Genomic DNA, 26,742 nt, shown 5'->3' with positions numbered 1-26,742 from the left:
GAATAAACAGACAACTTTAGGATGTAAATATGTAATTAGAGTCATATGCAGCCTGTTTGCCACCTAGTGGATGAAAGGTGTACTGTCGCTCTCCTAGTTTGTCAGTCGACTTCTGCATTTTCTGCCTTGCACTTGTTATTGATCTGAAGAACTTTTGTTCCTAATATGTCTGTAGAAGTATTTAGAGATGATGGAGGGGGTGGTCTTGTAGGGAAATTGGCCTTTAGATAGTACATACTATGACTGTGATATAAGCTCCCTCTAGTTGTGTCAATTAGGGAGCCAAGAGCAGCTGTAGAAGTTCACAGCTGCTCACGGAGCCAATAAGGTCCTTAGAGTGTAAGTGGCTGTGAATAGGCAGATCAATATAAAGATCAATATGCCTGAATCTGCTCTCTTCAAGATGCCCAAGTGTCAGGGGGCTCAGCGTGAGGCTGTGGCTGTGCTGTATATAGAGGAGCTTTTCATTCTCTACGATGTGCAACCTAATTTGTGTCTTTCTTAAACATAGGCAGAATGCTAAGAGTGGACTCATGTATTTGAAGGAGTATACAAGAGGTTTAACATAGAGTCCATTAAAATCTTAAAAACAAGGACAAAAACAATCTAATTGTACTTTTATCATGTAGAACTTTTTACTTTTACCTCTCATTTAAAAATAATTGCACTTTTTTTTTTAAGAGTTTGATTGACTTTCCGTTTGAAAAATCCCCTTTATTTTAATATGTTTATTCTCATATGAAGATGAAATGCCGGCTCTCTGTAGTATTTAATCTCCATTTTGTTCAATTTATGTTTCTCCTTCTCGTTAAATTCTGTCCCGTCTGTTTGTTTACACTTTGGTTGGTCATCATCATCATCATCATCATCATCATCATCATCATCATCATCATCATCATTCAGTTGGAGTAAATCAGATTTTCTGATATCTTTACACAGGTTTGCAACCTAACCAGTGGAAACTTCTACCAGTTCCGTGTGTTTGCTGCCAATATGGCAGGCGTCGGGAAGCCCTCTGAGCCCAGTGAGGATTTCCTGTGTGAGAAATGGACGATGCCTGAGCCAGGTGAGGAGAAAAATGTCAAGTCATGCCCACAAGAAACAATAAACACTCTGTCACACATTCAGCAATCTCTGCACACTTTAAATGTGACAGGCGAGAAGGAGAGGGCGGCTTGACTTGATCAGAGTGTTCTTAAACATATTTCAGGCAAACATAAACATCTTTTTCACCATAAACATGATCCTCTCTCGCATCAGACACAATGAAGGTAAAACATTCACGTCTTTTGAGCCTCTGTCGTTACCATTTTACTAAAAGTTGTTGGGGACCGTCAACGGAGAGAGATGCCCATACATTTCATTCTAGTTTAAAACGGCTCCATTAAAAGTCCATCTGGTCATCTCTGAATAAAAATAAGGCCAGGTCAATTTGAAGTACAAGAATAAAAACAGGCAATGTGCATATTATGCCAATAAACAGCAAAATGGAGGCAGAGGTCAGCAGTCAATAATACAGAAGCTGCTGTAATAGCTTTAGTTATTGCCTGAAGTTAGAGGTAGTCACTGGAGTTCGTTATGTGTTGAATTATGTATGACGAGTGTCTGTGTTGCTGAAGTGCCCTTGAGCCCTTCATTTACTCAGTTTAAGTGGATATGTTTGAAACTGCTTTAGAAGTTAGTGAGCAATAACAGATAAAAACAAAACAATTTAAAAAGTGAAAAGGTTGAGTTCTTTGTTAGTCTCTGCTGCTCTTGTATTTAAACTCTCCTGTTAGAAATGACGTCTTTGACCTTTGAGACCTTTATTCGTTGTTTAATTTATCACTCTACAGTCCTCTAGTCTTACAGTATTCAGAAGAAAGTTATTAGGACTCATAAATGACTTATTTCAGCCAACCATGCTGGACAATCAATTGTAATTATTTATATGATAAGGAAAGGTGGCGGTACTTCTTCAGATTAGTGTTTGCTGGTTCTCCTCTCAGGCTGCATCAAAACCTGAACAAACATCTCTCAAGGCCCTGACACCGAGGAGATCGTCGGCTGTCGGTCCTAGTTTGAACTTCGGTGAGCGATTTTCGCTCTGGTTTTTGCGGTGTGCCTTCATTACCCTTCAGCCCTTGTCTGCCTTTTTTCAGCTGATTCCACTTGTTGAATTGGCGTTTGGTGAGAGGTGTCACTCTGATTGGCTGTTCAGCTAAGCGAATCAGTGGGCAAGAAGAAAAACGGAAGTGACCAAATCGAAGACAACAGTCATGGGGCAACTGTCTATCAGACATTATTCTCAATTAAAGTACCTATTTTACGAGCGGTGAGCGACAGCAGTGTAAACATTGTCTTCTTGAATCATAACGGTACATATATCGAGTCGCTTTAAAAGTTGGCACTTTCTTATCTCCTTTTCGTAAAGGATGGTCCAGTGTTTCCTATGCTAAAGGAGGTTATGAAGGAAGCATTGAGCCACCTTTCGGCTCTTATCATGGCCGCCACTTAACTGCTTCCGGGGTTAAGGAAAAAATGCTAGTGAAAGTGGATAGGAGGGACAATCCGAATGCACCCTTCGTCTCCATTCGCTCTTTGCCGCCGGCTTTGTGTGTCAGGGCCTTCATCTCACCTAAACCTGTAAGCAGCCTGAGAGGCCAAAACCAGGCCACACAATTCTGTGATGTACTGGACGAACCTCTCCGCTGTTCTTAAAGCTGACCGGTAATAACTGCAAATGAAAAAATCAAGAACTTTATGTTCTTCTCTTTCCTCCGCTCATTCGGACGCTCCAAAAAAGCAGCATCTATACAGAGAGAGAGCTCAAATGAACTTGAAACAATAAAGAATGAGAACTAGTCCCACAGATTCATATTAAAAACACACATACTCGGTTTGTACAAGCAGACACACACACACAAAGTCATTTCAGTATGTGGTGTGGAGGCTCAGCCCACTCATATCAGCTATATGGCATTAATATCGAGGATGGAGAGAGCCTCTCTTACAAATGCCACTTTTAAAGCGCAGCTCATTAATCTTGGAAAATGGGCTTTCCCCCGTGACTTTAATAATTTAAAAGTGACCGAAAATCATTACGCAAATGAACTACCACATGGCAGCATGAAGTTTAGAGGGGTAGATTATGGAAAGTCGCTTGTTATTGAGCTTACTTTCTGTTTTGTTTTGGTATTCATTTTCTTTGTGACAAAGAGAATCAGTTTGTCTTCTTTTGACACGTTCACTCACATATTACATATCAGTTCATTGTTTATACGCTGTGTTTCTCTGCACACTAACACTGACTCTGACATACACCATGTCAATGACTCTCTCTCTATCTATCTATCTATCTCTCTCTCTCTCTCTCTCTCTCTCTCTCTCTCTCTCTCTCAGGTTGTCCGTATGACGCAGAGGTCAGGGAGGTGAGAAACAACTCGGTGGTGCTGCTGTGGGCGGCTCCGTTGTATGAAGGAAGGAGCCCGGTCACTGGCTATTTGCTGGAAATAAGCCAGGGCGACCAATCAGACGACTGGACTGCTGTAACTGACAAGCCAGTTTCTGACACGCATTACAAGGTGAGCGAAGCTGGAACCGTGTTTACAAGCTCCAGCTCACGATAATAGTTAAAGCACTATGAAAGGGCTTGAGTTGTAATTTTGTTTTTTTCCATTACCTGGCTTTACAGGACAGACAATTCCTGTGTCATATAAAAGATGAGAGTTTTTATGAACTGTGAATGCCAGTAAATCATTCTTCTCGTAAATCACATACAGGGAGGAGTTTAGAATGTTTAGAAAGTCATCTCTCTGGGTTTGTTTGGGCCCGAATGATTGAATAATCATCATGATTTATGGCTGTGCTCAGTAAATATTTGATGTGTTTCTGATGACATCCAGGTGTCAGGTCTTCAGGCGGGTCAGACTTACCGCCTGCGTGTGTCAGCTGTCAATGAGGCTGGAGCGAGCTGTGCGTCCCTGCCCACTGAGCCGGTCACAGCTGAGACCAAACCAGGTCAGCCACAGGGGCTTAAAAACATATACAAATACAGTAATAAAGAAATAATCCTCCAAGGCTTTAGGTGGAGCCGCACTGAACTCAGGAGCATGCAAAGCAGCGTCAGAATTTAATCCAACATCTGATTAGTAAACAGGCTTTCAGGGTGGGGCCTTCTTTAAGCATCTTTTATATACACATGCCTCTAAATAATACGCTTATTTGTTTACAGGAGTAGATAGAAACCACCGTGGTGTCCATACATGACAGTATGTATGAAGCTTGAGCCGCAAGATGGTTGACTTAGCTTAGCATAATGAATGGAAACAAGGGGAAACTGCTAGCCTGCCTTTGTATGTAGCAGATAACCATGAAACTGATATTGACTGGATAAGCAAGTGTTTGTTTCTTTTAAGTACTTACAGGAGGTACATTACATTTGTTCAAAGGAGAAGATAGTCATTTAAAATGTTAAAGTAGAGCATAATGAATGATAAAAGAAGTGTTTCGAATCATTTCCTCACCTTCTTTACTATTCTATGAGCGCCCGTCTCTGAAGCAAAATTGCCGACCATACTGAAATTATGATTCATAATGACAGACTCTTTCATCCTCAGGCACCAAGAACGTTGAGATTGGAGTGGACGACGATGGTTTCATATATCTGGGATACGAGGCTGATGAGATGAACGATGAGAGCAAGTTCCTCTGGGGCAAAAATTACACGGAGCCCGTCGACGCTGGAAGAGCTCGGGCAGAAACCAAGAAGAATAGGTGTTCACGAACAGCTCTGACTCTTGTGTTTTTACTTTTTTGAAATTCAGGAATCTTTGAACTGACTCGCAATGAGTTTATATTAAGCGCCAGCTTCTTTTAATTATCCCGTCTCGTGGCTTTAGGGAGGCTACATGCCACATTTCAAAATGTGCCACACTGTTTCAGTGCATGAAAAACAATCATTCAATTTTCAGTGAAGTTGGCTGCAAGGTATTGGATGCCACTTTTGGGACGGGAAAGAATTGTGAATTCTGATGGCTGGCAACATGAAGCAGCAGCCTGTGTTGTGGGCTGGAGGGGAAATTAACTAGAGTGAGAGACGCAGTCTTATGTTTAATTTATTTCAATTTGTACACCAGGTCGCTGCTGACCTTCACAGACCCCTCTGAGGAGGATCTGGGTCTCTACACAGTGGAGATGAGCGACAACCCAAACCTGTCGTCCAGCTACGACTTCACTGCTGAAGGTAAACGGAAAACACAGAGTGGAGCACAATCAGACCTCAACCCCAGACCTCTCCTGTGTCTCATGCAACAACAAAAAAAGCTGATGGCAGCAGGAACGGCAGACTTTTAATTTAAAGGCTTTGCGAGTTCTCCCTCAGAACGACTTCCACAAGGTCACACATCCCACTAAGCATCAAACTAAGCATATGATTTCAATCAACTCTCAGTCATGCAAGCTATTGTTCCTCTGTGTTACAAAAATGTGGCCGCTGATCAAAGTTTAATTAACCTTCTGAAATTCTTTTCAGACCTTGAAAGACTCAAAGAACTCAGTTGGCAAGTCAGAAACCCGTGTATGTACAAAAGACGTTTTGTGGTGTCATGGAAACTATTATAATCAATCTGCACACGTGTAGTCAGCATTTACTGAGGTTCCCTTTGTTTTTGTTTTTGGATAGTGATCGCTCTCAAGTCCGGCTGGCAGGTGGAGGTTTCTGAAAAAGGTGAAGTACGTCTCTGGCTGCAGACTGAGAGTCTGAGCGACGACGCTGAGCTCCGGCTCATCTTCAATGACCGAGAAATCTCCAGCAGCCCGGTAAGAACCCACAGTGCAGGTCAGACTGCCAAACAGCAGTTATAACTTATCAGGGTAAGGATATTATAACGCTGCCAAATTATAAGTGCTAAAAAAAATCCCCTTACATATTTTATTTGATTTCGATGACGGGATTCCCGACTTTGGGAATAGATGGATTTGAAGTCAAGACACATCGACGCAAATCGATGGCACTCTCAATTCTATACTAAAAGAAGGAACTTTTTTTTTATCAAAATGAAAAAACTCTTCGGTATGATTGTTGTTTTCCGATATTGAGATTCTAATTGGAAAAGGGCTTGTTCTTTGATTTTGCTTTTCTCATTTCAAAATGGAAATGTGTTGATTAAGTGCAAGAATAAAGAGGATCAAGTAAACTGAAGTTGGAGAAGAGGCCAACATCTGGTACAGGTGTGTGATTAGTTTAGATGTCAACAAAAGGCCAAGGTCAAAGTGGAGACAAACTGGACGCCTTGACTTCAAGTAAAAATGATTTTGAGTTGTACATCCTGAGTTTATCATGTGCTAATATTGAGTCTCTGGTGTTTGGAGTAGATAAAGACATTGTGACTGTGACATTTTTCCACTCTTAGGGTGTTTTCCCTGCGGCATATTTTTCACAAGTCAGACTGAAGTTCGTATTTGCTTGATGCTCGAATGCTTCTCAAACGACCTCCAAATTCAGTTTCTGTCATAAAACAGCCCACGCTATTTACCAGCAAAACAAAAAGCAACATCTCATGAACAGTGTTACCTATCATTGACAAAATAATGTTCCACCGCTGAGAAAATAGCGACACAGTGATTTCACCTGCCGTCGTAGAGAGCCAAAACAAAGCAACACTATAATCATCAAGGAACGTAAACGGAATGGGAACAAAACTGCTCGGTGCTGATATGTGTTATGACATCAGGCTAAAAATAATCAGCCACACCGTCAAGGTTTATTGAGCCGTGCTTTGATGTGTCCACAGAGGGGAAAACAAACACGACACAGTGTGTTTGTTGTGGTTTCACAACTCCGTCAGATAGTCTTTGTGTGTCCGCGCTCGCTCGTGTTGGTGCGAGATGGGCCTGTGCTTTATATTCAGACACTTTCATTCTTTTTCCTTTATTCCGTTATTTGCCAATATTACAGTTCCATCTGATCAGCACTGCTTGTACACTCTTTAAAAATGATCACAGCTGAGGTTTGTGAATTCAGAATCCATTTCGCTGATTAGGGCCCTCGGGCTTGCCATACATTACAAATCACAACCAGCACTGCGGCCCATCATCAGGCGCGGCACACACTTATCTTGATGAACATAAAAGCCACGAAAATGAGCTCAAAGGCTGCGCCCCGTGTGTCCCTGTTTGTTGTGTCAAGGAACGTTTAATCGACAGAGTGCGTTTCTCATTTCAGACACGTTTCATGCTCTCTTCCCTCTATATGACTAACCCATCTGTGCGGCACCTGCCTGCCATCCGTCTGCTTGTGAGCCGATGTGTGCTCACTAACTTGTTTGCTCCGCTGCAGCACCGCAAGATCAACTTCGACAAGGCCAAAGGTCTGGTGGAGATCCTGTTTGATCGGCTCTCTCCGGAGGACCAGGGCTCGTACACGGCTCAGCTGAGGGACGGCCGTGCCAAGAACCAGTTCACTTTGGTCTTCGTGGATCAAAGTGAGTCCTTCACTCACTCATTAAGGAGAAACAATAGAAGCAATGAGGTTTCACAGTGTTGCCGGGACATCGCGTCCCGCTCTGTTAACGGGATCAAAATGTTGTCGGTACCTTGATGTTGTGTCAGGCTGAACTTTGGCCTGTCACTGCGATTGAGGTCATGCAGTCTGTTTTCATCTGCAGATTCTGAACAGCTGTAGCAACGACCCTGAAGTCAAGAACTGACACCACCATGCTGAAGATATGATCTATTTATGTTTCAGAATTTCCTCACCACATTTGTCCCTGCCAGCGAGAATAAACCTTTAAATAGGGCTCATTAAGTACAGTAGTTTTAATTCAGAAAAATGTTTTAGTAATTGTTTATTTCGAGCGATAAATCAATTAATGGAGAACAAAACATCTCCTGTGGAAAATTGATTTTCTTTTAAAGGAGCCAGATCTAACACTGACACCTAGTGTTTAAAATGGGTACTGCTGTCCAAACATTGAAGAGAGCCCATATTTATCTTCTCTTACTTTACTGTGTTGATTCAACACATAAGGGTTCTCTTTTCATTTGAACTGAGCACAGGTTGCTGATGTTTATATCTCTGTCTGTATTACTTTTGTTTACTTTAATTATGAGTTTTTGGCAGACGTGGCCTCAGGAAATTGGATCAGCAGTGAAAATGTTTTTTTTTTTTTTGTGATACTACTGTCTTCCTCTGAGCCTGCTATTTCTGTGTCTCTGTCAGAGTTTCGTCAGACGCTGGCCTTGGCGGATAAAAACAGACGCGACCAACAGAGAAAGTCTGGTGAGCAGTCTGCAAACATCAGTAACACACTTCGACAAAGTAAATACAATTAGAGTGTGTGCTGCCGGGCGCAGAGAATATTCAATGTTTCACCTACCTGAACCAGAGCCTGTGTTGTACCAGTGGATAACAAAGAGTGAGGAGCTTAGAAAGATACAAACATGACGCAGAAGTTTGTCAAACTAAAGACGAACATAAAGAAAGGAAAGAAGCTTCCTGTGATACTGAACACCATGTTTTAAACACATCAACTCTCAAACATGATAAGGAGAAGTTTTATCTGTCTGAGTCGAATGTCCCAGTGGCCTAAAAATACAACATCTCACCACATGTCCAACATTCAAAGTCCGTGTTACACATTGAGACACGTTTAATCGTCTTTATGGACACACATACGATTCAAAAGAGACATTAAAGCGAGTGGGACAAAGGTTTCTTCCTGTGTTGTGAATATTCCCTCCAGATGTATTTCAGGCCGCTGTCACATGACCATGCTCGGGTTCATCATGCAGCCATAACTTACCTTTAATTGTCATAAATTGATCAGTTATGAAGAATGAATGTCAGCGTCAGTACTGATGAGTAATCATGTTTCCTGTCTCCCAAAGGACCTTACTTCGAGGAGCTCTTGACGTGGAGTGTGAACAAGGATTGTGAACTCATTATAAAGTGCAAGGTATGTTTCAAGATATTTAAGCTAACAGCAGCGGCAGAGCTAACACAACACTGGATTAAGTACTAAGAAAAATCTTTGATTGTTGATTTAACAGGGACACGTGCAGAGACCATTGTTTCATATAAGACAAAGTAAGACAAAGTAGGTGCCATGAGTAGACGTTTCAAGCCTTGGCTAATTTGCATCCCATGTCTCTGGCTCAGCTTTTAGAATTAAAACCAGAAATGCAGAAACATTGAAGCTATACAAATACAGACATTATAAACTTGATACAAACATGAGACTAAAGAAGACCAAATAGAGGAAACAGTCAAAGCAGACAAAACGTTCTCAAAAGAGAATTCTGGGCACTTTTACCTCAGGTGTGTCATTTCTGCTCCTACTCAGGTGACAAACACAAACAAGGACACGACTCTGAAGTGGTTTAAAGAAAGCGTGGCGTTGACCCAAGTTGTGTTCGACCAACAATCAGGAGTCTGCACCTTCACCGTCCCACAGGTGACCCAAATGTTCACTGCTATGTTTTCAGAAAAACTCGAGGCGTTAGCTGGATCTCAAAAGATCTTTACCAGAGGTGTTGTTGTTATTAGGTCACAAAGAAAGAGGCGGGTTCTTACAGAGCCGTGGTGTCAGATGGACGAGGAGAGGATGTCAGCACCTTAGACTTACTCAGTGATGGTGAGAAACTCCCAATTTGGTTCTGTTTACATTGAAGCTGCCCCCTCTCTTTTTGATTTCCCACGTTTCACTTATGTGTCCTTAGCATTCAGCGTTTAGTTTTTATTGCGATTCAAAGAGGATATAAAAGGCCTCTCTGAACGCTGAATTGTTTTTTTTTTATTATTATTATCAGAGTACAACAAGCTCCTGCAGCAGCTGGGTAAACAGTGTGGTGAGTTATTCACACTCCCTCTTTACACAACAATGTTTGTAAAAGGTGTCAATGACTTTTTTTATTAACACCAGCTGTGCTGTGTTAGCCATGTTAATTAATCGTGTGGTGGTTCAGAATATTAATGTGTTGAGTTCTCCATATAAGAATCCAGTGTTTCAGAATATGATAAATACTTTTGCATGCAAAGGCAGGTATGTGTGGTGAAGAAGGTAAAGGGTAGCGCATGCAGAGGGGAAGTGAAGTGTTTGGAAAGGATCAGATGCTGTACCTTCCCTCTCTCTCGGTTTCTGCAGCACTGTCGGCCAGCCCGCTCAGGATTCAGAGCACCTCGGCAGGAGTGATGATCTACTGCTCACTCAAATACTATATAAGCTGCCTGAAGAACAGCTGGTACTACGGGTGAGTCCCCCTGCAGAGAAACTCTTGCCCTCGCACCGTCAATGTCTTTTTCTTTTTTTCTATCTCCTCAATCAACCTGCTCTGACCATGATATCAATCTCAGAGCAACCAGAGAGTAAGTTTCAATTCCTGAAAAGTATTTTCACGAGAAGGGAGGCTTGAGGGAGGAACCACTTTCTTCTTTTTCTTTTCTTTTTTCATCAGTGGCGTGTAAAAGAGACGTAACAAACAACAGGAATTAAACAGCATTATTATGAACACTATTATGCTAACCAGGTTGTGTAATATAGCAATAAGCTAAAAGCCTGTCACCTCAACTCCTCCCTCCCTGTGTTTGTTCCCTGTCTCCTCTGCTTGCACCACAGATGGCAGGGACAACTAAGATGTGAGGAGAAGAGAGGAGGAAAGGGAAGGAATTGAGGATATATGATCTAAAAAAAGAAATGAGAGAAGGATGAGGAAGTATTCCAAATCAACTTTAATAATGACAGAGGGAAACTGTAGAACATTCCTGATTAAAAATGCTCCATGAGAAAGAAACATCTGATTGTTGTTTTGATGTTTCATTTCAAGTTTATTTTACGACCAGCCGTTTCATTTTGTTCTGCAAGCCACAGAGGTACAATGCTGTATTGCAAAGCTACAAACACATTACGATACAGCTGTATGACTTCCTCCACCTGTGCAGGTGTCCATAGTAAGGTAATGTATGTTCAGGTGCAGCTTGTGTTCATGTACACATAAGAGACCCCAAAGAGAAGCCTCACATAATGGCTTTAACATACTGACAATACACACACTTCAAACTCCATGCAGGCCGGAGGTATATTCATTGACCGTGACATTTCTCTTTATGACAGGAAACTCTGGAGCTCATTCACCAACATTCAGCTTCCAAGTCAATGATCAAAGTTCAGCTGCTTTATCGAGTTCAGCATGTGAATGTGACAGAGGAGCTGAATCTTAATGTCTGCATGCAAATGTCTAATGTGGCAGCTGGGGCACATCTGGACACCTGGCTCATCCTCCTTATTTGTCATAATCAAACACTATACAGCGGAGGCCATCACAGGTTTTCAAAGACAAACAATATATCAGTGTGAGTACTTGATAAATGTGTATGAACGTGACATATAACACACAGAAATCATTCTTTAAACTAAATTTTGGCCTCAAAAGAGATTTGAAAAATGCTGACGCATCACTTATTCTTCAACAGTAAAATTTCAGATTTAAGATAGTAATGAAGGGTAAAAAATGTGTATGTTATTCTGAACATACATTTTCTGTGAAGTCAACATAATAGAAAACGTTTCAAATTGTACTGAAATGACTTAGGTGAATCAGCCAATCAGAGTGCAGGCTGAGGTGAAGGGGGAGGGGTTGGGTACGCCACAGTACAACATGTAAAAGAGACGCGTCCAATAAGATGCATTAGAGATTGTTTTAGCTCGACTTGGGATGTTTGTGTCCTCTCAGGAGCCTGCGGGACAAATCCACGATGCAAGATAAGGGAGTGACTCAGTGTGATTTTTCTTTGCATAATTCTGCATCACAAACACGGCCAAGTATAACAGGAAGATAGGGGAAATTATTTCTTAAAGATGGGGCAAGAGTTGTTTTTTTTGCTGTTCCGTTTCGCATAAGTTTAAAAATGCATGTGGGAATTCTTGTTAACACAAATATAATTGTTTGTGACGTGGTTATTGGTGCAGCTGCTTTCTAAAAAAAGGTTGCTAGCACCATCTGGTGGTCGATTAAATAATAGCCTTTACAAAACAGTCGAAAAAATGACTGACCTTCTGTAGTCTGTCAACCTCCTGCAGAAAATGAGCTTTGTAAGAGTCCAGTCAAAGCTGCAATTGATTATTCTTTCCTGGCTCAAAAAGACTTGATATAAAAATGTAAAGTAACAGTGTTTATATACGATCAATTAGTTATTTATTCATGCATTCAATCAATCAGAAGTGCTATAACAAATTGCCAACCTAATACTGGTTGCATGAAGCCCAGCTCTAAATCTAAAACGGTGTAGAGCAAAATCACAGCTTGCATGGTTCTGGTCAAGATCTTATCACTATACCCTTTTTATGAAGCGCAAACAGGCAGCAGAGGCAAGTATGTATTTGTGCCCTCTGTTTTTGTGTAGGGAGAGGAGGATCGACCAGGAAGCCAGGATGAAGCTGGGAAGCAGTGTGGATAAAGTCTGGATCGAAATCTGTAACCCAACAGAGAACGATAAAGGCAAATACACCCTGGAGATGTTTGATGGTGAAGAGACACACAAACGGTACCTTGACCTCTCGGCACAAGGTCAGATTGATTTAAAGACTCTAAAATGTTGAAGACAATACAAGAGCAGAGTTGTTGGTCTAAATCTTGGTTGTTATATCTACAGCCCTTGCTGATGCCTTGCTGGAGCACCAGAGGTTGAAGTAAGTGCTGCATCAGACGCAGTATTTGATGCATGGCGTGCTGTGACACTAATAGAAACACAGAGAAGTCTGAGGCAAGTGGTAACAAAACATTGGTAGGAAACTATTTCCTAAAAACATCTCGGCGATGTGTCCTGACCTGTCACATCGATTTGACCCTTTTGTTTTTCTCCCTCAGGCAGGCGGCCATCGCTGAGAAAAGTGAGTCACCGGTTGGGTGTTGTGGCCACAACAAGGATTAAAGGATTCTTAGTGAGGGTGTCAGCAGAGAGTCATTGTGTGTTTTGTTTCAGATCGGGCCAAAGTGACTAAAGGTCTGCCTGATGTGGTCGCCATCATGGAGGGAAAGGTATTACACCTATTAGACTCTAGACACCCTCTGTACATTTTGTGTTTTTTATTATTTTTTATATTTGACATTTTTTACATTCTATTGTATATATTGATAGTTACTTCTTATATTCTATTTTATTTTATTTAAGTTATTGCTATATAGCCTTATTTCACATTGCAGCTGTTTTTGGACCAACACACCAAGACAAATTCCTTGTAGATGTACTTGGCAATAAAAAAGGATTCTGATTCTGATTCAAATAAACTTTGTAGTTTCTTCAGCTCTGTCCTCATCTTTTGAGTCCCTCTCTTTCTCTCTTCAGTCTCTGTGCCTGACCTGCTTCATCGACGGTGAACCTTCCCCGGAGATCTCCTGGCTAAGAAACGACAAAGAGATTGTCGATGAGGCCCAGTTTACCATCACCAAGGAGCCCAAATGCAGCGCCATCACCATCCACAATGTCAACATGGCCGATTCTGGAAAATACAGCATCTTTGTGCGCAACAAGTGTGGATCTGAAACTGTTGATGTGACAGTGAGTGTCTACAAGCTCGGGGATAAGCCTCCTGCAAACGCCGTGGACATGGGATACAACTGAACCGGAAAAGAGATGAATAGAAATGTTGTTCAAGGTCTGAGGGTTTAGCTGCATACGTGCACAGATAGATAGACGAGAAGGGGGAAAGATGGAAGATCATTTTATGTTTGGATATTTTACTGAGCAAGAAGAAATGTTTTTAACCTCTAAAAAGATGAATTGATGTAAAATTCAAAAATGTAATCTTTAAAGTCTGCAAACTGTGTTATATTCATCTCTTGTAATGGAGAGACAGAATTGCAATCGCCTGAAAGTCAAATTCATTTTCCGTACTTCCTGGACCTGTGGCTCAGAGATTGTTCAAGATAATGGGAATATATCATTTTTTCATATCTTATCAAACTATGTCAATATGGTACAGATAGTACAGCCAAATAAAGTTTAAGATTTCTTTACTTGTCTTCATCAGGAGAAATGTGTCTCAGTTACGGGGAAATAGCTGCATAGACAATAAACAATTTCACAAATGTGCAAAACATCCCTGCAGCTAAGGTAGCCAAAAATCCACTTGAGTATCCGTACACACACACACACACACACACGTTTATCTCAATTGTAGTTGGACACATTAACATTCAATTATCGATTAATCATTCACGAGCTACAAAACTTTTCTCAGTTTATGTTTTATTGAAATCATTATAGCAGCACATCCTCTTTTGGTATCACATGGTATTAAACGTGACCGCTGATCACATCTTAAACAAAACAGATTGTTAGTAACGGTGATTAATCAGTCATCATTAACATCATTTATCCCTTTACATTTAATTGTCCGCTTGGGGAAATTTGTCTCGGACTGAAAGTGTTGCCAAACATTTAGCTGTTTCCACTAGAATCAATTAAAAAAAACAATAGACACTTCCACAACACAACAAGAGAGATAAGATGATAAAGGCTAACTACAATAGAACCATGATGCAGTACAGGCATACATGTACAGTAAAGTGTGGAGAATGCTGGAAAACTGAAAAACAGTCTCTTTTTTTCAACCAGACAACACACAGGCAGGGTGCTGACTTTTCTCTTGTTCTGTAACGTTTCATATGATCGCTTATGTTTTTTTGTGAAGTGTTGCAGGTGGCCTTGGGGCGGTTGTCAAACAAAAGTTACATCGTGTGAGCATGCACTAAGGTCTGTCAGGTCAAAAACTGTAAACACTAAAGATACAGGACTGAAGAGGGTTATGTGAAAATGTGTTGTTTGACTTTGAATTTAATAAATGAATTTCAAATAACTCAGTTTTTTTAAGAACTTACCAAGGCCATATTTTTATTCTCATTAACTTCTGCAGCAAAAAAATAACAATTCTTACAGCAAAGACAATCTAGAGATATGTAATAAATATGTACAGATTTCTCTTTGTGCAACATTCACTTTCATTAGGTGAAGTTGCAGATTGCAACCTTCAGGACTTAAGTCTGGCTTGTAATAGATTTATTTAACCTTTCATTTATCTGGAATTTTCCCAATGAGATCAAACACTTGTCCGCGCTGACAACGAGCCCAAAAGCAATTCACATGAGAGAGAATAATGCGTTGAATGCAAATTACATCAACCAATAAAAGCAGCTTCGGTCAGCCCATTGCAATGTGCGTTCACTGCTCAGATAATCCCTCTTACGTTTTTACAATCTTTTTATAATTCTCATAAAGTCACCACTTTGGAGGAGAGTCCCTAGCTCACTTTAAGAAGAGTGAATTTACATTTTAGCAGCACTTCAAACAAGTTTAGAGGAATGATGAAGGCAACATAATGAGCAGCTATTGAATGTCTGAGGAGGCAGTATAGAGAGTATAAAGAAAACATGCAGTTCATGTATTATGGCTTTATGAAGATAGGTAGATGGAATAGAGTAGTAAGACTTTCACAAAGCTAACAGATTGATGTAAAAGAAAAAACATCACTGCTTTGCTAGTTTAACTTCTTTCTGAATGTTGTGCTCTTTCCTTTAACAGTAACTATTTGTGCAAATGGTAAATGGACTTGAGCTTGCGTAGCGCTTTTTCAGTTTTCTGACAATTGTCTTTGAGCTTTCTTTTTCAATGGTTTCACAATCCTAGATTGTGTCTTTCAGTGCAAAACAAACAGTCCGTAGTGTCATTAACCCTACACCCGCGCCAGGTTCAATGGCCCACAGCAGAGAGGTTGCAGACGTGTGTGAACTTCAGCTTAAAATTAATGTTCAACTTATTCAGCTTCTTTTTTTAACAGATGCAAACATCATGTCATCCTGCCACTCGTCACAATTAAAAAAAAGAATTGACACATTTAGTGTCCAGGCAAACTTCATCATCGCTCTTCATCAGAGACGTTTGTTTCAAGGTTGTCCTGTCGATGAAACACTGAAAAGCAGAATAGCTTTGAGTCGTTAGAAAACTGAAAAAAGCGCTACGCAAGCTCAAGTCCATTTACCATTTGCACAAATAGTTACTGTTAAAGGAAAGAGCACAACATTCAGAAAGAAGTTAAACTAGCAAAGGAGTGATGTTTTTTCTTTTACATCAATCTGTTAGCTTTGTGAAAGTCTTACTACTCTGTTCAATCTACTTATCTTCATAAAGCCATAATACATGAACTGCATGTTTTCTTTATACTCTCTATACTGCCTCCTCAGACATTCAATAGCTGCTCATTATGTTGCCTTCATCATTCCTCTAAACTTGTTTGAAGTGCTGCTAAAATGTAAATTCACTCTTCTTAAAGTGAGCTAGGGACTCTCCTCCAAAGTGGTGACTTTATGAGAATTATAAAAAGATTGTAAAAATGTAAGAGGGATTATCTGAGCAGTGAACGCACATTGCAATGGGCTGACCGAAGCTGCTTTTATTGGTTGATGTAATTTGCATTCAACGCATTATTCTCTCTCATGTGAATTGCTCTTGGGCCCGTTGTCATCGCGGACAAGTGTTTGATCTCATTGGGAAAATTCCAGATAAATGAAAGGTTAAATATATACAGACAGACGAGTCTGCATCTATTGCAAGCCAGACTTAAGTCCTGAAGGTTGCAATCTGCAACTTCGCCTCATGAAAGTGAATGTTGCACAAAGAGAAATCTGTACATATTTCTTGTTAATGGAGCATTATAACAAACGTGAGCAGAAAAAGACGGTCTCATGTCATTTGTGTTGGAAGCTGAGGTTTGGTCAAACAGGAGTAAGTGAACTCCAGGTTGTTCAAACAGCAGCGATTACCCTCACAGAGCCTTGTTACTCATTAGACACGATGCTGAGACCCCCACTTGCCTTCCAGTATAAGAAGTGCAGTGCTACAGTCTCATCCCTCACATTGTGTTGAGCTTCACACAGCTGTCACAGCCTCCAGCCCTCCCCTCTCGGTGAAGGAGAATCCAGATCTTCTAGAAAAAACATGGCCTTTAACGGAACATGGCAGGTCTACTCTCAGGAGAACTATGAGGAGTTCCTCAAGGCAATGGGTGAGAACCAAGAAGTCTGTCAGTCTTTTGCTTATATGCTTTTATACTGTGAAGGAATTGACCAAAACACATGAATGCGTTGCTTACAGACCTTCCTCCAGAAGTCATCAAGATGGCCAAAGACATCAAGCCCATTACAGAGATCCAGCAGAACGGCAATGACTTTACTGTCACTTCAAAGACCCCCGGAAAGACTGTGACCAACTCCTTTACCATCGGCAAGGAGGCTGACATCACCACCATGGACGGCAAGAAGATCAAGGTCTGAAATCCTAATCTACCCTTGTTTCGCAAATCAGACGCTTAAAAACGAGTGTTATTTTGATCGAGACATTTTTGATTGTGTGCTTCGTGATAGAACGAGCCTGCTAAGTGCACAGTGTCTAATATTTGTGTCTTTTGGCTCCATGCCGGATGTTTTGGGTTGTCTCGTCCTCTGACCCTCAGTGTGTTGTCAATATGGAGGGTGGCAAGCTGGTCTGCAACACCGGCAAGACCTCCCACATCCAGGAGATCAAAGGAGGAGAGATGATTGAGGTAAAGCACAGCTGACTCTCACGTCTAATCTCAAACTAAATCTGAATGTACTCTCTCTCTCTCTCTCTCTCTCTCTCTCTTTCTCTCTCTCTCTCTCTCTCTCTCTCTCTCTCTCTGTTGAAATTGTATCAAAAGCTTGAAGAAATTGCAAAACGTGTCTCCTTTTCTGTTATTCCTCAACAGACTATGACAATGGGCTCAGTAACTCTGATCAGGAAGAGCAAGAAGATGTAACCTTGGCTGTGAAGAAACCAATGTCTATTTAAATAAAAAGTGTTGCTAAATAAAAAGTGTGGTTGTTGTCGTCATTTTGGGGGAAATACTTCTCTTTGCAGAAGCCTACTCAAATAAGGACCAAAATACTGATGTTCTGTCTTAAATCGAGACTCTTTCATAGTTTCAAGGAATAAAATGAAATAGATCCTAAACACTGACATGGTATGCTGTTATCTTGAGATCAAGTGGCAACCTGAAGAGTAAAATCCTGCACTTTGTCCAGTGAACATTTGAGGCTGACTCCAGGAGCCCAAGAAGTCAAACATAAACACCAGCAGAAAGCATAAATCAACATGTTTACAGCCTGGTACAAAATACAAATAGGTCTAATTTGTTATGGACCTCATAGGCACACACTGTACTGGGGTGTTTTTTATGAACGATACGTGTTATCCATAGTTAGGCGTGTAGCTGACATGATTAACAGGTTAGCGATGTAATAGTTTGTCATAGGCTTAAAACCCGCCTCCACTCCAGCTCTCAGCCTGGCGTTAGGTTGACTAAAAGTTAGGCAGAGACAGTTGTCAGCATGGCGGCTGCCAATGAGCCTCCTGCCACAACAGATGGTTGAAGTCATTCAGGCTTCGTCCAATAATATTTACAGTCTATGATTGAGATACCAATAATTCTTTTTGGGAAATGTTTTCTTTATTTCAGATACAACAATATACAGTTACTACTTCCATCAAACTCAATCATAACAAAGAAAATATCATTATTTTGACAGCTTTTTTAATATAGTTTCACTTCAGTAATTATTTGGTGGAAAGCTTTTAATTTTTGAATCTATCTTAATTTATTTGGGGTTTCAAATATTCTGAGATTCTGTGTCCTATAGCTTTAAGAGTCTGATATTATTTAGCTTTATTTAAAGAAAAGTAGCCCTGTTTTAAAAACACCAACAGTCTCTTTCTTTTGTCATTGTTTTGATAATTACAGTCATAATAATGTCTTAGAAATGTGTATTATTCATACTTTGTACTTTGTCATGTCTTCCTGCAGGCCTGCAGGCACATTCATGTTAGCACGATGGTAGAAACCAGTGTGTCATCAAGCAAACATGCAGCGGGCGTCAACGTTGCCTACGAATGGAAAATGGGGCTTTCCATTTCTACCTGTTCATTCTTACACCAAACCACTAATAGCTGTCATTAAACACACTCACCTGTGTAGGAGTCTTGAATGCAACGTGCTGACAGACTCTACCTCGTGCTGCAAACTGTCTTAAACGCAACAACTGAGTGTCTTTGTTGGAAGTAGGCCTGCGTATCTCGCAGGCTAGGCTATACTGAATTTAGCACAATGATGGCGAGCCTGTTTATGGACTGTCAAAGTCCAAACATTAAGTTACCCTCAAACCTGTAAGCTACGTAGCCAATGTCCTTATTCAAAACTTGATATCTGCATGTGTTGCTAGAAGCTGCACTAATAGCTTTTTGCAGTCGTGTCGGTCATAAGACTACTTAACCTCGTTAAAGAAAGTAGGCCTACAGTCAGGTGTGCCTTGGCCTGCAGCCATTCTCCTGCAGGATGCATCTGTCTCTTTCAATCTCTCTAACAGTGGATTGAAGGTGTTGGAGGACGATGCCTCTGGAGCTTTGAATAATTACTTGTTTCTGCTCTGTGACTTCAGATATGTTGATCTGTGTTTTACGTCTGTTACTTGTTTATTGTGTGTTTCTGCCTTTTCTTGGCCGGGAACCTCTGGCTTAAATAAATGACAAATTAAAATAAATACTTGAGCCAAACAGCTTACTGGCAGGCCTATATATTACACAAATTCAGAACATTTACAGCACACATTACAAAGAATAAACAAAAGTATCCTTCACAAGTCCAACACTGTAGAACTTCCTCCTTCAAACTACAAACATGATCATCTTTTCTGCTTTGCCAAGACATTTTGTGAACCATTTATTTGTCCAAACAATCTTTTTTTAGTACTTGCTTGTGATGTATCTCACAAAGCGTCAGCTAAGTGAATCATACATTTGTAGGAAACAAACATCAGTTTCTTCTGACTAAATAAGAGGTGTGTTCTTACAGTTTATTACCCTGTGGAAATCACCTGGCTGTTGTTTTTTTTTATTGTTAACGTCACACCTCTCGATGAGGAAACTTCCCTTTAAATGGAGGAGGAACTGGAAATGTCTGCTCACGAGTTTAGTGGTATAATGTACGGGCACTAGATTATACATTTACTTTTCTGCTCCCTCCAGCTTTAATAATATGAAAACCAGCGGTATGAATGTGCTTATTTCATGACCTTTTAAAAATGTGACTTTAATCATTTTTGGCTAATGGTGGCGTTCTAAATCATACTTGACTTTTTAGACACTGTGTACTAGAAGAAAACAAATCTTTCAGGGATTAGAGAGAAAGGACAGTTTAGCCAAAATAAAAGAAGAGCAATAGATCAGCATGCAGAAACAAAACTGACCGTCAAAACTGAAGACCTATCTGGCTTTTAATGAAGAGTAACTTAACATGTGTTCTATCTCTGTTTAATTTTGTCTATATGAATGAAAGGTGCTTTATACTGAAAATAAAGTTGAGTTGATTAACCCAGGCAAACTGGTTTGTGGTTTTCTTCTGTATAGCCGACAGGGAGTGTTTGGATCATTCATTCACAGAAAGGGACTGAAGCAATGAAAATGACACGTATGCTAAAACATCACGTGTTCACATCAGGAGAGACTTTTGTTCAAACTCTTCAGTGCATGATTAAGTGTCAACTATCAAACTGAATACTCTAACAAGGACAGATAAAGGATAGTTCTATAAAGTGTTTAGTTTGATGTTTCTGACTTTATAAAACACTTTAAGCTGCTTTAAATATAAATGGTACGTTCTAAGTGAAGTTGCCCTGCCCTGACACCAGGGGGCCTCGCTGTGACCCCCAGCACTCACAGCTGCTCTACATGACATGCCCCCTCCAGATCCACACCCGGGGTTTGAAGAGTCTGACGCTCTGTAACCTGCCAGTTCAACTAAATCTTTCTGTGATGAAGATTTGAATTAAAATGGTGGCTGTAGAGTTTCATACTGTGTGATTCTGTTTGTCAAATCATTCTGGAGAAGTCTGAGTCCAATGACAGAGAGACAGAGCTGTACTCATTGAGGACTCCTTTGTTCTAAATCCTTTTTAGATACGAGGTCTGGCAGATTTTTATTTTATTTTCGAATGTGTTATCACAGGTGGTGGTTGTGAAGGCAACGCTGAAAGTGATATATTGTTCATGTAAGATGATTACTTGTTTTGCTATGTTTTCAGTTTGGTTGGGTGAAGTGTTCTGGAATCAAACCCTGATTCACCTGTGACAAACATCCAGCTGTAAACTCCAGTAGGTGTAGTCATGGTGCTATCGAGGTTCCTAGCTCAACCTTTGTCTGTTTGTCATGTGACCTCATGTTTCAAACTGTGCTGACTTACTGACCTGTGTTCGGGTGAGAGTAAGATTTAGTGAAGTTCACTGTTAAAAGTTTTAATGAGCGTCTTGTTTTTGTGATCTTTGGACTCTTTCAGTTCATCTCATTGGAACTTAAATCGTAGGAGATTTGGGTCGTAAAAGCAATAAACAAAATCAGAAATATTCTCTTTGCTACTATAAAATCCTGTATCCAGCGGAGGGTGTTTCCAGGTTGGTGAGTCCTCAGTTCACACTTCGTCAGAACTAAATTTGTTGTAACATGAATTATGACCGTTAACATGAACCAAAATATAAATCCTGTTGAAACCATTTTCTTTTTGTGGCAGTTGAATTAAAGTTTATAAGTGTCTATCATCAGACAACGTGATGATAGACAGATTGTGCCTTAGTTAAATATTAATTATAGTACTGAAACATGGACTGATGGGGAGTTTACTCTTTGTTGACGCTCAGCTTAAACTATTTTCTACAGGACCTCAATGAGGGGTTGGTCTTACTTTGAATTAATATAATAATTTTGTTACTCAACATTGAAAAACAAGAGCTATTAAAATGATTCAAAGGAAAAAAATATTAATGAAAAGGCTGGGGCGTCGCTTTTCTAAACGACAAGATCCATAACCTTAAACTTTTTTTCAATAAGTTAACGATACATAATTTCTTTAGGAATGATGGTCAGCTCCAAGCGGACGGCCTGGGTTAGAATCCAACCAGTGGTTCTTTTATGCATGTCATTCCCCACGTTCTCTTCCTGGTTTCCTATCTGAAATGTAAGGCATACAAAGCCCTAAAATATAGTTTATATTAAAATGAAAGTTATACATTGTCTTTCTAAATTCTCTGAAATTATTTTACTTCAAAGTATCCCTTTCACTTTCAACTCATTGAGATATTTAAAAACAAAAGAAGAAAGTATACTGACGTAGAGTAAAAGTACATGTAGTCTGCACTTCAGGACAAGTGTAAAAGAAATGTTCTCACTGTCCTCAGCTTCTTACACGAACACTACACCAGAGATAAGATACTCAGTCACAGACAGGAATAGGGGGGGAGGGAAAGGGGATTTATTTCTTTTCTTTTTTTTTGTTGTTGTCAAATTGTCATCAATTCATTTCACAGAGTGTGGTCTTACACATTTTTTTTTTCAAACACTAATTCATATCAAATTCTTAACAGGGCATTTTCATTTCATTTTCAGTGACATTTCTCAAGTGGGACAAAATTAGCAGCCAATTCGTTACAGGTTTCAGAATTTAGAATAAAGGAGACTTTACCATGCTTAACTCAACCAGGGGGAAGAACAACGTTTACATGAACAATCGCTAGAAGATAGTATTTTAACCACCGGGGGCCGCGTTCAGTTGTCAGCTGGCGGAAGAACAGCTGAGGACTGAGGGCGGTTCCGATGAAAACATTTGGTCGATTTGTGGCGTGGTCGCCTAATGAAACTATTCAGTTTTGGCATGGGTTCAAACTTAGGCACAAACAGGTCAACTCAAGAGAATAAGCATCACACTAACACTTCGTAAGCGCGTTTGGAAATTCATACATTGGCAAGTCTCCTCTAGGATCAAATCAATACTTTGTAGTTTATTTAATTAGCTTTTAGCATCTTTGACCCTGCACTGCGTTATACAAAACAATAAAAAACATGTGCAAGATCTCTGGAAAGATAACAGTGCAGGGTACTGACAAAATGCTGTAGGCATCTTTACTTTTTTTTTTAACAAAAATATTCTTCAGTATTGAAGTCAAGACATTGAAGTCAAGACATGTCCTTAGCATGTCTTATACATTCAGTGTTATTACTAAAAATACTTTTGTCAGACAGGCCTCAAAGTCGGCCTGCAAATGTACATATGCTACAAGTACTTTATACATTTCATTATTTACATGGCTCTTGAACACACTGACAAGCTTCCATACTTTGTTTTGTGGTCGTTAGGCCAGCAAATAGCAGCTCCAATTCTGCAAAGGGAAAGTTAAGAGCCTCAGTATAGGATTGAATCACAAAAATAGAGAATCCATAGAGAGATAGTCGATCACGCCTCCATCATTACAATAGCATCCTGGTCTGTAACGCATTAAAAACTAGTCTGATTGCAGTGCAAGAGTGCGAACAGGGGCAGAGGCAAAGATGGCCTGTTGATAATCAGATGGTCACCCATCAAGACCTTTTTTGTAAACATAAATGCCTGGATCCTGCTCCATCACGAGACCCCCCCGGGCCACTTCAATTCAAAAACATTCCCCAGCTCTGCCTTGTCTGCAGTCAACAGGACCAAAACAGAGAAGTGAAACTCAATCGTCCCACATGCAAGTCTGGTCCCCTTCCGCATGTTGAAGCTGCAACACTGTTTGACATAGGCTGAGTCTGAGGAGCAATAACAGTACTGATGGAAACAATCAAAACGACCCAGGGAGGCCCAATCATCACTCAGCTGGTAAGGTTAAAGTGGAGATGGCAACAACGCCATTCACACAGAGGATGTCCAAGAAAAACAAAAAATGAAAATACAGCAAAACTTTGCTTTGGTTACAAACAGCTCTTCATACATCTTTCAACAGCAACAAAAAAGGATTTGTACAAAATAATGCTATGATAGAGTGTCTGGGCCCCAGACGTGGTCAACTCCCATAGTGCATGTGCGCACAGCGCAATAAAAAGGTACGAGAGTTGACAGTCCAGGGGCCTGTGTGCCATGGTCTCTTATTATGCTTCAGATTTGAGGTTATCATATTGACCTATACTCACTAACTACAGCTTATTATCTCTAGTAAGATAGCTTTTTTCCCTGCAGAATTGCAGTTGAGTGTCTTTTTCATCAAAACAAGGAGTATGAAAAGAAGAAAAAAAGTTGGGGCCCTAGTCAAAAATGCTACAAATGTGATTTTGCTTTAGCACCCAGTCTTTAGAGGTGACTCTAAAGGATTATTATTAACTGAAAAGGCATGACTGTCCAAAGAAATGGACTGTAAAGGTGGTGGGAATTAACCTGACCTGTACTAATAACCCTTGCGTGAGGAAAAAGATCACTCAATCTGCTTAAACAGCCAACATAAAAAGAACAAAACAAAACAGAAGTACAAAGGATATCCAGTTTTTCATTAGTCACAGGAAACAGACCCCAGTAAACGCACCACCAACCAGCAAGGCTCAGCATCTGCAATAGTGTTGTCATCTTTAAAAAAAATTGGGCGTTTGAATAAACACTTCCAGCAAACATTGCTGAAAATGTTGCACAGCCCTTGAAGAGATTTGTCTAAAAACATGTAAAAGTATTACAGTGCTGAGGTGTTCCTGATGGGTGGGTACCTTCAAAAGAGTCCCAGTTCATTGATTGGCTTTTAAACGATCAAAGAGTGGGTACCCTCCTCTCAGGCCTGCACCTTGAGGAGACTTTTGAGCTGGAAGGTCATCATCTCCCGGTTATCACAAGAGCCCATCTGGAAGGGCACCCAGTGGCTGGGGGGTTTGGGCAACACGCTCGGCGAGGGTGGCTCGCTGAACTTAGGCCCCGCGTAGCTCGGACTCCCTTGAGTGGCCAGGAACGTGTTGAGGTGAGACACTGCACCCTCCCAGTTCTGATCATAGTTGGTGGCAAAACGGACAGAAGCGCCCTTCTCTGCAGACACGGCCTGCCGCGCCTCTGGAGACCTGTGATAGGCCGCGCCTTTGTCGCTCCTGCGGTGGCCATGGTGGTGAAGGCCCCCTACCCCTCCTGCAGATGCTGCTGCTCCGTTCTGATCACGGCTTCTCTGCTTCGCTCTGCTAAGCTGGTGGTTCTTCTTAGGCAGAGGGCGCTCATGGTGGGAAACTGGAATGTTGTATCTCTCTCCACCTCCCATATTTCTTCTGCACTATGTGTCACCTAAACGATGAAAATATCACAAGCAAGTTTAGAGAGAAAAAAATCACCTATGTCAAGGAAATGTGTTTTTGCAGGGGTGAACTTGACAAAGCCTAATCCCTCCGCACAGCACGTACACTCTGACGTCATCCCCCCATATAAACAAGCACACAGCGCTACGTGCAGAAACACTAGACACTCAGACCCCTCCCCCACCCACCCTCTGCCGAGATCAACAACAGCTCCAGCTCACCTCTTTGTTGTGAAAAAGTCGACGACACGGATCTCTCTCTTCAATCTTTCACCTCCGATCGGGCCCCAGGTCCTCGAAGTAGCGATCAAGCTACTTCTCGCTGCACTTTGGTGTCCAGCAGGGTCTAAGGTTTTCATGTGCCAATGGTGAGCGTTGTTTTCTCGTGGAGCTGAGCTGAACATCAACTCAACCTCGGCGGCACACGGTGCTCGAAGAAGCCGAAGAACCTTCAGTGCAAAAACAACAGTCCACTATGAGTGTTTGTGTATTGAAGGTTAAGGTCATGATATGTACGAGCTTTGTTGTTTACTTCCCGGTGGTGGGGGTGGTGCATTTTTCAAAGTGCGTCACCACATCTTGCAGGTGAAAAATCGATAAATTCAAACACATGCACGGTAATTTAAGCATTTTTAAATGAAAATTTAAAGGGTAAGCATATATCCTTGCAAGATATTTACATCCTGCGTTTGTTCGCCCCCATTGGCTGAGCATTGTCTCACCTTCCTTTGTGGCATTTTTTTTCATCGCGAAAAAGCAGACAATATTCATAATTTTCGACGTGTATGAGTTAGCAATGATAGCTGGAAATGTTTCTGATGATTAAAGACTTCATTCCAAGTCTGGGTCACATCACTTTTGGCACCCGACCAAAACAAAGAAACGGTGAAACTCAACATGGCGACGGGGAGTTTTTTAAAAAACAGTTTTCTCTCACCGACTTCTCCTGGCTCGGTCGATGAAATCCCTCTCCACAGTGAATACAAGATATGCCTTTGTAATATTATCCCTCGACGGACTATGTTAGAAGAACAACAGAGTGTGTAGCTCCTTAAAAATCCGTCACCTTCAAAGCTAATGTGGTCGTATGAGGACCGAGTCTCTCTCCTCTCGACTCCGTCTGAATTGCAACAAAATGGAATCTACAGCAGAGCTATGTAGCTCAGTCTCACCGAGCTCTGACCAATCACGTACCGAGGACAAACTGTACTAGCCAATCAGCGAGCAGAAATCCAGACGCGTTCACGCTTGTTGCCAGACTGGTGACGTCAATCACCGACAGTCCTCTCCTCTCCTCCATTCCTTTGTGGGAGCTCGACGGGTATTTCCTGAGAGGAAGTAACAGAAACAAACACTTTGTTTTTATGGGGTTTTTAAAATAAAAACGTCCAGCTTTCGAATGAAATCATTCAGAAACAAGTCCACGGTGACGTAAAACACCGCGGGTCATGTTTAATGTTACACAATGAAAAGTTTAAATGTTATGTAATGTGCAGACTTAGCGTTTAATTGAGGTAAACATGTTAGGGCTTTAGGTTATATTGGCACAAATACATGAAAACTATCATTTGTGCGGTTAA

General features: G+C 40.9%; 3 protein-coding genes across 3 annotated transcripts in view; 2 read left to right on the top strand and 1 right to left on the bottom strand.

Annotated features, from left to right (window-relative positions):
• myom3 (myomesin 3) overlaps positions 1 to 14,962 on the top strand; it is a 51,744-nt gene extending 36,782 nt beyond the window's left edge. Inside the window, exons 19-37 of the mRNA XM_079344830.1 lie at positions 940 to 1,066; positions 3,382 to 3,563; positions 3,885 to 3,999; positions 4,599 to 4,755; positions 5,118 to 5,224; positions 5,513 to 5,557; positions 5,663 to 5,799; positions 7,319 to 7,463; positions 8,201 to 8,260; positions 8,869 to 8,936; positions 9,324 to 9,434; positions 9,527 to 9,614; positions 9,790 to 9,828; positions 10,125 to 10,230; positions 12,380 to 12,543; positions 12,629 to 12,665; positions 12,844 to 12,866; positions 12,959 to 13,014; positions 13,322 to 14,962. Coding sequence (XP_079200956.1) covers positions 940 to 1,066; positions 3,382 to 3,563; positions 3,885 to 3,999; positions 4,599 to 4,755; positions 5,118 to 5,224; positions 5,513 to 5,557; positions 5,663 to 5,799; positions 7,319 to 7,463; positions 8,201 to 8,260; positions 8,869 to 8,936; positions 9,324 to 9,434; positions 9,527 to 9,614; positions 9,790 to 9,828; positions 10,125 to 10,230; positions 12,380 to 12,543; positions 12,629 to 12,665; positions 12,844 to 12,866; positions 12,959 to 13,014; positions 13,322 to 13,597 — 2,043 coding nt within the window. The 3' untranslated portion in view covers positions 13,598 to 14,962. The remainder of the gene's footprint in view (positions 1 to 939; positions 1,067 to 3,381; positions 3,564 to 3,884; positions 4,000 to 4,598; positions 4,756 to 5,117; positions 5,225 to 5,512; positions 5,558 to 5,662; positions 5,800 to 7,318; positions 7,464 to 8,200; positions 8,261 to 8,868; positions 8,937 to 9,323; positions 9,435 to 9,526; positions 9,615 to 9,789; positions 9,829 to 10,124; positions 10,231 to 12,379; positions 12,544 to 12,628; positions 12,666 to 12,843; positions 12,867 to 12,958; positions 13,015 to 13,321) is intronic.
• Positions 14,963 to 16,875: 1,913 nt separating this feature from the next.
• On the top strand, positions 16,876 to 17,863 carry fabp10a (fatty acid binding protein 10a, liver basic). Its single transcript, XM_079343426.1, has 4 exons — positions 16,876 to 17,036; positions 17,126 to 17,298; positions 17,484 to 17,573; positions 17,757 to 17,863. The coding sequence occupies exons 1-4, from the start codon at positions 16,970 to 16,972 to the stop codon at positions 17,805 to 17,807; spliced, it is 381 nt and encodes a 126-aa protein (XP_079199552.1). The 5' UTR covers positions 16,876 to 16,969; the 3' UTR covers positions 17,808 to 17,863.
• Positions 17,864 to 22,325: 4,462 nt separating this feature from the next.
• On the bottom strand, positions 22,326 to 26,324 carry pnrc2 (proline-rich nuclear receptor coactivator 2). The gene is made up of 3 exons (XM_079343160.1): positions 26,100 to 26,324; positions 25,385 to 25,611; positions 22,326 to 25,152 (listed from the first exon to the last, which is right to left on the bottom strand). Exon 3 carries the CDS (start codon positions 25,127 to 25,129, stop codon positions 24,659 to 24,661), a length of 471 nt encoding a protein of 156 aa, XP_079199286.1. The 5' UTR covers positions 25,130 to 25,152; positions 25,385 to 25,611; positions 26,100 to 26,324; the 3' UTR covers positions 22,326 to 24,658.
• Between the last annotated feature and the right edge of the window lie 418 nt (positions 26,325 to 26,742).

This window comes from Symphodus melops, assembly GCF_947650265.1.
Source record: "Symphodus melops genome assembly, chromosome: 5".
NCBI classification, from domain to species: domain Eukaryota; kingdom Metazoa; phylum Chordata; class Actinopteri; order Labriformes; family Labridae; genus Symphodus; species Symphodus melops.
Note: the sequence above shows the minus strand (reverse complement) of the source record. Positions and strands in the feature narration are given on the sequence as shown.

Excerpts from the sequence above, each read along its gene's own strand:
- pnrc2 (XM_079343160.1), bottom strand. The coding sequence starts at position 25,129 with ATGGGAGGTGGAGAGAGATACAACATTCCAGTTTCCCACCATGAGCGC.
- fabp10a (XM_079343426.1), top strand. The coding sequence starts at position 16,970 with ATGGCCTTTAACGGAACATGGCAGGTCTACTCTCAGGAGAACTATGAG. Across the intron at positions 17,037-17,125 it reads GGAGTTCCTCAAGGCAATGG|ACCTTCCTCCAGAAGTCATC; the intron begins GTGAGAACCAAG and ends CGTTGCTTACAG. Across the intron at positions 17,299-17,483 it reads TGGACGGCAAGAAGATCAAG|TGTGTTGTCAATATGGAGGG; the intron begins GTCTGAAATCCT and ends TCTGACCCTCAG.